The following is a 13431-nucleotide window of genomic DNA, read 5'->3' on the forward strand; positions in this document are numbered from 1 at the left end:
CTATGCCTGGGGGGGGTGTGTCTGAAAAGTTTCAGTGCTCCGTCCATCATCTCCCTGTGTTTGCTCAAACCGCTGAGTCATAGATTTTGACAGTGTAGCCAACTGAGACTTTGCCGTTAAAATCCCTGCGGATTCAACAACTCTAACTATGTTATGGGAACCCTACAGTTAGGGGGTGGGGTTGTGCAGGAGTGCTGCTAATTTTATGGCGGTGTGCTTAATTACGAGTCTGGTGATCCTCGAACTGCAAGACTCATGGAGGTGCAGTGGTCTCCCGAATGCCTTATTACAATAAGGGTGGTCGGACTGCAATTGCCCCGCCGCAGCTGCCAGGGAACAGCTGTTCCCTGGTGGTGTTGCAGTGGTCAGGAGGCATTAACATGCTTGGCGGGACCGTCAAGGTCCCACCAAGCATAATGCAAGTTTCCTCTCTGCTATGGATTTCATGGCGGTTCCACCACCATAAACACCGTGGCGGAGGGTAAACAAAGGGGGTCCTACAGGGCCCCCTTGTGCCTCTGCGCCATGAGGATGCACATAGGGAGGCACAACATGTGCCTCCCTGTGTGCATGCACACCAGTTTCTACATGGCATGGACTTTACAGTCAATGCCATGCAGGAACTGTTCTTGGCATCCCCATTGTGGTGCCTATTTTCAGAGCCCCACTGTGGGAACGTCAACACAAAAGCCCGCCAGACACGAGTTACACTCGTTATGTGGCGGGCGGCCCGACTATGGCTTTGGCGGTGTGGCGGCAGGGCGGACCCATCGCCGCACCGCACCGCTAAAGTTGTAATCAGGCCTTAAATGAGACCTCCTTTGTTTTCAGTACTCATGATACAGAATCTATATGGTAGAAAAGTAGAAACTTTCTTAACTCTCATATCCACTTTACTGCCGAGATGAGCAAACAAAGCAATGATGTGAGTTCCCTCATTTAAGAGTGTCAAATAAGGTGGTCCCTCCTTTTCACCGGGCACTGATAGACTGCAAGAATACATTACCACTAAAAATAAGAGAAACTGAAAGTGAGTCACAATTTAAACACAACCTTAAACGCTCCCATTCACTCAGGCCAGATATTTTCTGGTAGGGCCAGATATATTAACTCCGTGTTTGCAAATAGTAGTTGCAAACTCCACACAGGTTATTTGTGAATCCAATGAGATTTTGTGAACTAACCTATGTACTATTAGGTCAGTTCACAAAATTACCATTTGGAATGGTTCAAAATCCGACCTACCGCAGTAAAATTAAAGCAGTAGGTTGTAAATTGCGGCTTACTCCAATTGGATACTATCTCAAAGGAACAAATCTACGTTTACAGACAAATGTTTACCTTGGATCACTGTCTACTCCACAACAAACTTCTTAAAACATTCATAAAGTGTAAGACATTCGAAGGGGGCACTTTGCCTTTTGAGGAGTTGGTAACTCATCAATGGTGTGTGATCACAACTGTGGTTGCAAACAGTTGGTGCAATGCCCTGCAAGTCACAATTTAGATGGGATGTCTTAAGCACGCCACTTCCAGATTGCAATTCATTATACATTTCTGAACCCATTTAGAGATGCGGTGACCATTTAATGTATCGTACATTGGGTTTAGTACATAGTAAAAAGTAATTTAGCTGTCACAAACCCTGTGATTTAGTGAGTTGCACCTGGTGGTAAAAGGGCGCTACACAAGAGCTATCGAATATAACATATGTGGGTCTGTGTGTTTGTGTCTGAGTGTGTATCAAAGCCCCGCATTTGGAAGCATAAATGAAGTGAACTCGGTTAAGGAGCTCTGAGAAGTGTCTTCATTTAAACAGACTGCAGCTTCTTCTTACAGAGTTTGTCTGCAACGCTAAATCTGCCCACCTGGGTCATATGTGTTTCTAGCTCATAGGATGAGCACAGCTGCCATACGGGCGGAGCTAGAAAGAGGAAAAGAGTCTGCTTTTGCTTTCCAAACTCAGGGGCAGATTTACAAGCCCCTTGCGCCTCCTTGTGCTGCCATTGTGTCACTTTTTTGGACTCAACGGCGGGGCAAACTATGCGGCCTATTTACTCTAGGAAGCTGCGTCCAGTTGTAAAGCCCTGCGTCACATCATACCTGCGTCAGGTATAATGTATGCAGGATGGGCGTTTCCAAGCAGAAAGGCCTTGTAAAAGTGACGCAGTGAAATCTACAAGATTTCACTGCGCCACTTTTAGGACACCACTGAGTCAAAACCTTACGCCTGCTTAAAGCAGACGTAAGGAGTGACGAAGTACAGTAAGTATAGGCCTCAAAATTCATTGCTGAAGTTGCATCGTGTTTGTGACACAACGCCAGCAATGCGTGAATTTTGGGCCAACAGATGCATCAGAATTTTTGACGCATCTGTTAATCCTTGTGCCATGGAGCACTGTATTGTAAATACAGCGCATCCATGGTGGCGCAAGGACATTTGACGGTGGCGCAAGTAAACTGACGCATTTATACAGATGCGTCAGTTCCTTGTAAATCTGCCCCAAAGTTCTTAAGCATAGGATTAGCTAGAGTGTTATCCCTGCAGACTGGAAAATGCAAAGCCCTTTTACCATTCCAGGCACAGCATTACACTTCTCTGATGAGCTTTACTGTAAGGAAATGCTTTAACTTGGCCTGGGTGTATTATACCAATCTAGGGCTGCATTGAACTGCTTTTAGTGTGCACATAAACACAAATAAAGACTTATACACGTACTTTTGGTCTATGGGCTCCAGCAGGTCCAAGGCAGGCTGGACCTCTTTCTCAGGGTCATCTGTTTCCACTGTGGTGCTAACATTGGCGATGTACTTCCCATCTGCGGCCACACGATGGGAGTAGGAGACCATGCAAACATAGATATCTGTGAAATAGAAAAACACGCATAAATAATGAAAAGCAAACCCTGTTTGCAGTCAATAAAGGAGCTAGTGCTAGCAGCCAGCGTCTTTTGTCAATTAAAACTCTGACGTTACCTAACACAAATGTAAATAATTCTGGTGCTTTTCATTAATACATGACGGTCAGCACACGTCAGTGTGATTATCAATAAGAACTCAGGGGCAGATTTACAAGCTCCTTGCACCACGTTTGCGTCACTTTTCCCATGTTAAAAATGACGCAAAAGTGGCGCCAGGGCCTTGGAAATAAACCCCTCAGTAAGCAACAATTAACTAGAAAACAATTGTAATAATTGATTTTAATCATCAATACACTTATTTGAATTCACTAGTAAGCAAATCTAATAAAGCAACAAGTAGTGATGTAGCGTTTAAAAGTTTGAGAATTGTAGGGGTGCGTTATATTCACTGTTAGTTGGCACCCGTATATATCAAATGTGCGCTCAGGGATTTCGTGTGCAATGTATTACAACTGTATAACCTATATCGATTTTAAGTAGAAGTGCTAGCTATGTACAAGCACATGGTAAACGTATTAGAGAAATGTATAGTGTTTAGCTACGGGAAATGCAATGTGGTGTTAGAAATGTGTACCCCAGACTTCGTGTCTGTAGTTTGTTTAGGTTGACCACACATGAAAGAAAGACGTAAATGTCAATACTGTGATTGAAACCTGCTTGTGTAACCGAAGTAGTGGCCAGAATTCGCATATATCGTTGAGGCGAAAGGCCTGGTATTTTCTTATGTTAGCCAAGGGCAATAGGCCAAAAGGGATTTATTCCAGTAGAGGTTTTAGGCTGTAGTAAATTGCAACTTAAAAGATGTGAAGAATGTCTGCTTTGCATGATCTCACCCCAGGTGCAAGGACAGTTGCTCGTTAGTAGAGAAGCTCTTTGTTCACAAATTGACTTATGCAGTAAAAGCCAGACATGGGAGTGTATTGGAATGTACCAATCGTAACTCCTAGTGCGGATGGCGTCTGGGACTCAAGGCCAAGCGATGGACGATGGAACTGGACAGCGCTCTGTGGAAATTTACTGAAAGACGACCCCGCAGAAGAGGAGGCGCAAAGGGCGTGTTCTGGGATTTGGGGTTCTGTATTAGGGACAGCGCCCCGAGGGTGGAGGCAGAGCAGAACAGATCAGAGCAGCCCAAAGCAGAGGACGGCTAGGCGAAGAGATAGAGGGGGCAACTTAGACCAAGCTCTCTAAGTGAAGTCTTCTTATGAAGTTTCACTCTGACACCTTTTATTCGATGAGGGTCTCAAGGGATTGCTATGTAGGGATGTCATCTAGTGCAGAGTAGGGACAGAGATGGTATGGTTCAGTGTCCCTAGTATCGACATTTGCTTGGTAGTGTTCTACCTCATGCTTTTAGAGATTGTACTTTTAGTTATTCTTAGCCGGATGCGGATTCTTCGTAGAGTAGCTTTTGTGTTAGTGCCTATGTACTTGTTGTGCCTCGTATTGAGGACTTTGTATCTGCAAATCTTCATGCTGATAATAAAAACCAGAGAGCCAAGAGATTAAGTTTCGAGTCTTTGATTATGGAAAATTGCAGACTGTAATTGTGATAACGGTAATTTTCCCTCCATGCTATCAGGCAAGTAAAAAGTTCCATCTGACCAGAGTGGGTTCCAGTAGATAATTGCGAGATACTAAAATAGGCCGGAGCAGTTGGTAGCAGAGGATGGTTTCTTACTGATAGCGAGGGAAGATTAGATAAGGATAAGTGACCCTTGAGGCCCAAGAGACGATAAGTGATGCTGAATCATCAGATGGCGAGCGGCAGACGGCAGCAGATGAGCATCGACGGCGAGTAGCGGTGCGGCAGAAAGCAGCAGTTCCAGGAGTGAGTATGAAAATGAGATGTTGTAGATTGCGGTGTTGATTTGTTGTGTGATGTCTTGCGGAGTTGTTGTGTATGTCGTGTGATTGTGAGATCAGGTTGTGAGCGCGCGCAGCCCGGGAATTGTGGTGTAGAAGACACCTGAGATAGATTTTTGTTGACCACCCAAAGGAGATCGTGAGGTACCATCGATCACCTGGACCGAGATAGGGGGAGCGAATGCGTGTGTGTATGGCAACTTAACGCTGGTCGTGGGTTGTGGAGAGCAGATTGGAGTGTTAGTAACCTATCAGAGGCGTTTTTGTCTGGCCGGACGGGGGCAGACGGGCGCCAATCGAGGTCAACAAGGTCGAGAGACTGTGGACGGACAGTCAGAGGCTGTGGACGGACAGCCAGAGAAATAACTTAATTGGTTATTTCAGTGTATGAATGGGACGTGAGTAAGCGTGAAACGAATTTGGAGAAGGGAACTGCTGCGAGCGGAGGAAGGTGACGTCAGAGGGTGTCGCGCTGTGATAGGCCGGTTGGTGTGAGTCGCGCTGTTATTGGAGGATTTGAGAATAAGAAGTAAATAGAGCGCGAGATCGAATTTGCTCATTATGAAGTGTCTTAGGGCTTTGCGAGAGTTGTGTAGAGGTGATAGGCATGTGGTTGTCCGCGGGGGAGAAGAAGCTCCTCCCGAGGATACACCGGCACATTACATGGCACAGAATGTGGGGTTACATACTATAGTTTGGATCGAGAATTGGCACAAGGTTACACAAGGCGAAGGGGAACTAGCTTTCCCGAGGTACGGCTCATTTAGATTAGCGGTGCTGTACCAACTGAAGACGGTGATGGGGTCCTTAAAACCCTTGCCAAGACCAGCACAGTTTGAAGCATTACATGCGTGGATCCGAGCAGCGCATGATAAGGAAAAGGGAAGAAGTCAGGAGAAGATGAGGAAGTCGATTAGGGCGTTTCAGGATGCCAAATGGGACGCAGCAGAGAAAAGATGGAGAGTGCAGACAATTGAGGAGGCGAAACTGTATCCCGCGATAATGGAGGAGACAGGAATAAGGAATGGGAAAGCCCAGAAAGAGGATAGTGATTCTGATGATGATATATTACGAAGATTGCTAGAAGAGAGACCACCCCCTTATAATCCGGATGAGTCAGATGATAGGTGGAGCGACAGAGAGGAAACTAGGAGGGTAACGATCCAGCCCGAGACCCGAGTGGAAGGGTTGGTCTCGTTTGATACAGCGAGTTCACAGGGTCAGTCGGGGACTAGCCGAAGGATTGAAGGAGAGATGAGGTTACCGGATGCATTGAGGGTACCGGTCACCATTGGACCGATTGTGTCTATATACAGCCCGGAATCAGAGGCGAGAGAGAGGTCCGAACGAGAGGCAGAGAGAAGTAGGCGAGAAAGTGGGGAAAGTGAGTTGGAAGGGGCAACGGCCCGACCTCCAAGCCCTGTGCAGTGGAGTACACCATTAGCAGCGGTGTCAGACACATCTAGGGGCGAAGAGGATGAGAGACCGGTGAGGTCGAGGACTCCGATGGAGTCGAGACCAGATTTAGGGTCATGGGTATCACCCAAGAAGCAAATGAGCTGGAATATGGGCCGAGCGGGGACAACCCCAGTTGCCTTTAAGAGCCATTCAGCTCCCTTAGAACTACCGGAGGAAAGGAGAGAGCAGGAATCGGAATGCGAGTATGATGAGGGACGTGGAGCAAGTTGTCAGGTGTTGAAAGGAGCCTTGAAGGCAGGAATGATAGATGTAGTGAGACTTAAAGCAGAAGCGGATGAAATAATATATGGGAATCTACCTCTTGAGAGAGTATTGACCTATACTCCGGATGAATTGCTTTTTGTGGCAAAGGATGTGACTCGTAAAGCACGAGTGGCACATGAGAAACTGGCGGGTTTGGCTAGGGAATATGGGGTGGATCTATCCAAGACTAGAGCATTGCAAGGGAGCCATAGGATGCATTGTACCGAGCGGGAATTGGAAGAGAAAAGGGTTGTTGGTCTAAGGTCACATACCAAGGAATTGATTGTAGCTATGAGAATATGGTTGATGCTTGACAAATGGCAAGAGAAATGGGCTAGGAAAAAGAATTCTAGGGGAGCGAAAGGAGGGAGCTCTGAAGGAGATTTGCAGGAGGTAAAGATCCTTCCCTTGAGAGAGGTGGCGAATGGAGGATATGTACATGTACCATGGAGCAGGGGGGATTTGGCATCATTTACGAACGATTTTCCCAGGCTCAGGGAGAAGCCTGCAGAGTGGTACAAGCAAGTTGAGCGTTTCGTTAAGATTTCGAAGGTGTTGTGGATAGATCTGAACACTTTATTCGATATCGTAGTTCCAGGAGATCTGTGGAACGCATGTAAAATTGCTGTTGATTGGCCGGACTATGAGCCTGATAGGAACATAGTTACTAATGGTCCGTCGCCCGTGGTAATGAGGCTGTACGATAAGGTAATTACCTGGTTGAAATCGAAGGTTTCACCCCAAGATATCGATTGGGTGAAGATAGACAGGACAGTGCAGGAGCCCAAGGAGACAGTACATGAATTTTATGAGAGACTTCTGAAAGCTTTTAAGCAGTACAGTGGGTTAGATGAGCTAGAAACAAAGGACATGGGACAGTTTGTGTCTAAGTTCGTGCTGGGTTTGAAGCCCGAGGTCAGTCTTATGATACAGCAGCATTTGATCTGTTGGCAGAATAAGCCCGTAGACGAGATCTTGCGGTACGCCAGGTACTGCACGGATGAGATTGAGTCAAAACACAAGAAGATGAAGGATAACTTATTGCTCATTCAGATGCAAGCGGCTCAGGGACCGCCGAATGGGGGTCCAGTGGGGCGAAGACAGGGAAATTATCAGACAGGGAATCAGAATATGCAGGGTCAGGGAAGGCCGAGACCCGTGGACCCTAGGACGGGAATAGATGTAGCGATCTTGAAGAAGACGACTGCGTGTCACCAGTGTCACCAGGTGGGACACTGGAGGCGCGAGTGTCCCTTGAACCCCTATAATCAGCCGCAGATGGAGGGAGGAATGGGTCAGGTCCCTGGGGCGGAGCAGGTACAGACGGTGACTGTACCGAGAACGATGCAAGGGGGGACAGGCGTCTCGCAGGTGCAGGTTCCCCAGCCACCCAGGATGCAGAACATACAGCAGGGAGCTCGGACTTATTTGCAGATGCCCATGTTCGAAGTGGAAGAGGAGAGGGATGCAGATTTGCTGGCGCAGTTAAGTTTGGGTCAGGACGATGATTGCCTGCTCAGGGCCATATTAGAAGTAGATCAGAAGGGACCCTTTGTGGAAGCCGAACTCGATGGACGCCCTACTACCTTCTTGGTAGATACGGGGGCTACCAGGTCAACCATAAGATCAGCAGTAGTTCCGGGGGTAGCCCTCTCGGGAGAAAGTATACAAGTGGTTGGAGTGGCGAACAAGAGACTAGTTAGCCCTTTGACGGAACCGATTCCAGTCAGGATAGGAAACTTTAGGGATCGACATCAGTTCGTGGTGTGCGATTCTAGTCCTGTTTGTCTGTTGGGAAGAGATTTATTGTGTAAACTCAATTGCACAATTTACTGTACCCCGAGGGGAGTAGAGGTACAGACTAGAGATGACGACGCGACCTTTAAGGTTGCAAATCAGCAGGGGTGCGTGGAAGTGTACCCGGCTCTGACAGTGGAGGAGCTTCCACAGGACTTGAGGGAGTCCGTTGTGACCGATGTGTGGGATCTAAGCGGAGAGGAGATCGGCTTAGCCAGGGGAGTGGAACCAGTGAAGATACAGGTTAAGCCAAACGCGGAATTCCCGAGAACCCCTCAGTATAAACTGTCGCCTGAGACGATTGCTGGGATCAAACCTGTGATTGAGTCTATGATTAGGCAGGGAATACTGGTGGAGATCATGGGTAGTCCATGTAATTCACCCATTATGGGATTGCAGAAACCAAGTGGGAAGTTCAGGATAGTGCAAGACCTGCGGAAAATAAACGACATAGTTGTTCCATGTTGTCCAGTGGTACCGAATCCATCTGTGATACTGTTCCAGATCCCATGCGAAGCTGGATGGTTCACAGTGATTGACTTGTGTCAGGCATTCTTTTCGATTCCCCTACATGAAGAGAGTAGATTTCTTTTTGCCTTTAGGCTAGAAAATCGTATATTAACGTGGTGCCGTATCCCACAGGGGTATACGGAGAGCCCATCGATTTTCAATCAGCTGTTAAAGAAGAATCTGGAAGGTCTTGTGTTGCCGAAAAACTCTGTTTTGGTGCAATACATTGACGACCTGCTTGTTGCGTCAGAGACAGAAGACGCTTGCAGGGTCGATACCATTGCGTTGTTGAATTTCCTGGGAGAGAACGGTCACAAGGTGTCTCCAAACAAGCTGCAATACTGTTTACCTGAGGTACAGTATTTGGGGCACAGAATTGAAAAGGGTAAAAGGAAGGTGTCTCCAGATCGCATTGATGCGATTTTGAGAATGCCAGTTCCCTCGACGCAGAGGGAAGTTAGAATGTTTTTGGGAATGGTGGGTTATTGCCGCCAGTGGATCCCAAACTTTTCCTTTGAAGCGAAGCCTTTGCAGCGGCTGACGCGAAAGGATGTAAGTGATCCGGTACCATGGGACGACGATTGTTTGAAATCATTTCTGAGGCTGAGAGAAGCCTTATGTAGCGCTCCTGCGTTGGGAATGCCGGATTATAACAAGGCATTTGCATTGTTCTGCTGCGAAAGAGAAGGTTGCGCATTAGCAGTGTTAACCCAGAATCATGGAGGTGTCCGCAGACCAGTTGCTTATTTTTCAGCTACTCTAGATCCAGTAGCTTCTGCGTTGCCCGGATGTCTCAGATCCGTTGCGGCAACAGGTGTCAGCATCGAGAGATGTGAGAGCATTGTGATGGGTCATCCACTTACCGTACATGTGCCACATTCTGTTGAATTGTTGATGACTAGGACTAAAACGCAGCACCTCACGAATAATAGGCTGACTCGTTATGAGCAAGTTATTCTTGCAGCAGATAATGTGACATTGAAGAGGTGTGCTGTTTTAAATCCTGCTACACTGTTACCTGTTCTAAAAATAGATGATAATGAAGATTGTGAGGACCATGATTGTCTCGATGTGACGGAACTATGCACCAAACCGAGACCGGATATTGTCGATGAACCGCTCCCGGTGTCAGATGAGATTTTCTTCGTGGACGGTTCATGTTTAAGAGACAGTGTCGGCCGATTGAGAGCAGCGTTTGCTGTATGCACCATTACGGGTGTGGTTGAAGCCGCTTGTTTAGAAGGAGTACACTCCGCGCAGGTGGCTGAGCTCATTGCTCTGACTCGTGCCTGTTTGGCAGCCGACAAGATCCGTGTAACTATTTACACGGACAGCCAGTACGGGTTTGGTGTGGTTCATGACTTCGGACAGCTATGGTCCCAGAGAGGGTTTATGACGTCTTCAGGTTCTCCTATAAGAAATGGTGATCATGTGCGGAAATTGTTAAAAGCATTGCAAGGTCCTGATGAAATTGCTGTTGTTAAATGTGCTGCCCACACGAAGGGAAGCGACTTTGTCTCGTTGGGAAATAACTATGCAGACGGAGTAGCTCGATTTTGTGCAGAGCAGGGATGCAACTTTACTGAGATCCACATTGAGGAAACTGGGGAAGAGGTGGGGTATGGACAGATGTTAGCAATGGCTGACACATGGGAGGAACTGAAGCAGCTTCAGGAAGGGGTCTCAGATCAGGAACGGGACAGCTGGATACGAGCTGGATGCGAGAAGGGAGATGTGGATATATGGGTTTCAAATGATGGACGAGCAGTGTTGCCGGAAAGTTTGTTGAATCCCATGGCGAGGTTGATACATGGTGCTGTACATCTGGGTAGGGATGCCATGATGAGAGTGTTTCGTCAGACTTGGTACAATCCGAAGTTTCGTGCCGTGGCCGAAACTGTGTGCCAGAGATGTGTCACTTGCCAACAGATGAATGTGGGGAAGAGAACTGCTGTGACATTGAGCCACATAGGGAGGTCAGGGGGACCTTTCAATAGGATGCAGTTGGATTTTGTCGAAATGCCGAAGTGTAATGGGTTGAGGTACATATTAGTGATAGTATGTGTCTTTTCCAGGTGGGTGGAGGCGTACCCTACACGCAGATGTGACACACTCACAGTAGCGAAACTCTTATTGAGAGAACTCATCCCAAGGTACGGGTTCCCGACGTCCTTTGAATCGGACAGAGGAACTCATTTCCACAGCGAAGTTATGAAGTTGCTTTGTGCCGCCTTGAATATAGACCAGAAGTTACACTGTAGCTATAGACCAGAAGCTTCAGGGATAGTGGAGCAGGTGAATGGAACTCTGAAGGCTCGGATGGCGAAAGTGTGTTCGTCTACGTCTCTGAAATGGCCTGACGCATTACCTTTGGTCCTTATGAGCCTTCGAAGTGTGCCTGATAGAAGAACTGGGTTGTCGCCCCATGAAATCCTCATGGGAAGAGCGATGCGTTTGCCTGCAATACCTGCTACTGCTCTGATAAATATCACTGATGATATGATCCTGGACTATTGTAAAGGCCTTGCTGACGTGGTCCGTTCTGTGTCTCAGCAGGTGCAGACAGCAACGGTTCCAGCTGCGAGTGACAGGTGCCACGACTTGGACCCAGGCGATTGGGTCCTGGTCCGAAAGCACGTGAGGAAGAGTTGTTTGGATGCTAGGTGGCGTGGCCCTTTCCAAGTAATCCTTGTTACGAACACTGCTGTCAAGTGTGGAGGTTTACCGAACTGGGTGCATGCTGCTCATACCCGTAGAGTTCCAGCACCCTTGGAAGATACAGCCCCTCTCGAGAACCAAGATCCCAGTGAGCCGACAGAATCGCCAGAGAGGGCAAGTCAAGCTGTAAGGGTTGCTGAAGCGGCTGATGGTGCACTGAATCGAGTTGGGGGAGGACGCGAAGAAAGTACTGACCCAGAAACCGGCGAAAGAGCGAGAGGTGCAGTGGGTAGTACAGAATCGAGTTCTGCCAAAGAAGAGGAAGGCAGTGCACAGGGTATCGGAGAGAAGACTGGGGGAGCCACCGAAGCAGAAAGGGTTTGGCCCGCAAAGCAGAACCGGGTAAACCTGAGGTTGGCCCCAGACATCGACCTTGCACCAGTTTCGGAAGAACCAGAAGAAGAATCGGGAGACGAGGAAAATCCTCAAGGTGGTGTGAGAAGGTCCAAGAGAACTCGAGTGCCAAGTCGGAAGTACGCTTCCCCGGAGTGGGCATACCAAGTGACTGATGCCAGAGTTACCGAGCACGGGAAGATTGAGGTCGATGACATTGGTCAACAGTGTCCCGCTCCAGAGGGTGGAAGTGTTGCTGAAAGTTCCGGGATTGGAGATCGAAGGGATTCTGACGATTCATATCCCAAGTCCGCCATTCCTGAGTGTCATTCGAGGTATGATCTTGGACAATTTGGAGTTCCCGACGTTCACGACTGTGCCAGATCCACAAGAACTGATCATCCTTAAGCTCGAAATATTGCAGGGAGTCCTGGAGCTGTTGGGACCGGCGCTTATGTTAGATTGATTTGAGAAAGGTTGCCAGCTAAAAAGAAGATTACCTAGAGCCGAGCGGAAGAAGAACAAAATTAGGGATTTTTCCGTTGTAGAACGAAGAAAGTTAGGGAGGTTTGCCTAAAGTTCGCGAAAGAGACACTGATGAGAAAGAGACTTATCCTTTCAGAGACTGCATTGGACATTGAGCATATTCCGAAGATGGCAGATCCTGTAAACCCACATCGTAGGGCTAAACTGATAATAGGCACATGGATCGGAGTTGTGGTAGTCACCATATTTGCGGTAGTGATCAGTTCCTATATGGTGGCTCACAGGCAAGAGGGGAAGGTTCAGGGAGCACCCACACCTATTACCCCAAGGCAGAGTGGTGTTAGTATTAGCGAGCAGGAATCATCGGAGTTGAGAGATGTTCGCAGACTTCACATGGATTTGTCAAAGGGTGATTTTAAGCTTAATGCGTATGCAAGGTTGCTGTATGAGTATGTTGATGCGATGGACGTGAAGGATTGTTATGTGTGCATGCAGTTGCCTGCTTCAGTGGATGAGGGTATCAAGTATCATCATCTCCCGTTGACTTATGGGATTTCTTGTAGCATATGGCTCAGTTTATTTTATGACAGGAGACAGTTCGAGTATTTCTTCTCAAATTTTGACACGGTACTTCCCGAGGTGCCAGCAATCAAGCATTTGAATAGATATGATCTGGATAAGAAAGAGGACAGACTCCTGAAATATTTTAGACCGACTGTGAAACTGGATACGGCGCATGCTCACAGGAATAACCTGACGTGTGCGTTATCAGAGATAGAGAAGAAATTCATAGACCAAGTAGAGGACAGGTATAGAAAGTTGACCGAGACACGACACACCGGAGATAGCCCAGTAGATTGGACGGACGAGGAGAGAGCTCACAGATCTAAGGGAAGTTATGGACCAATAGCATTGGATGAGGCACAGAGAGGGAATTTGTGTATTGCACGGCCTCAATCCAAGACGGAGAAGGTCGCAGTAGGACATAGCATTTGTTCTCAGACTTTTACAATGGAAGCTTATGCTAAGAATTTTATGCAAGGTCCAGTAGAAGTAATCCCGACAGTGTATTATGTTT

At 47.5% G+C, this 13431-nt stretch overlaps 1 protein-coding gene across 4 annotated transcripts in view; it reads right to left on the reverse strand.

The window, feature by feature from the left end:
- LOC146797348 (rab GDP dissociation inhibitor alpha-like) overlaps positions 1-13431 on the reverse strand; it is a 231822-nt gene that overhangs the window by 45479 nt on the left and 172912 nt on the right. For all 4 annotated transcript variants that reach the window (XM_085627548.1, XM_085627547.1, XM_085627545.1 and 1 more), the window contains exon 9: positions 2720-2864. In XM_085627548.1, the coding sequence (XP_085483674.1) occupies positions 2720-2864 (145 nt within the window). The remainder of the gene's footprint in view (positions 1-2719; positions 2865-13431) is intronic.

The sequence above is a fragment of the Triturus cristatus genome, chromosome 9 (genome assembly GCF_964204655.1).
Source record: "Triturus cristatus chromosome 9, aTriCri1.1, whole genome shotgun sequence".
In the NCBI taxonomy this organism is placed as follows: Eukaryota; Metazoa; Chordata; class Amphibia; order Caudata; family Salamandridae; genus Triturus; species Triturus cristatus.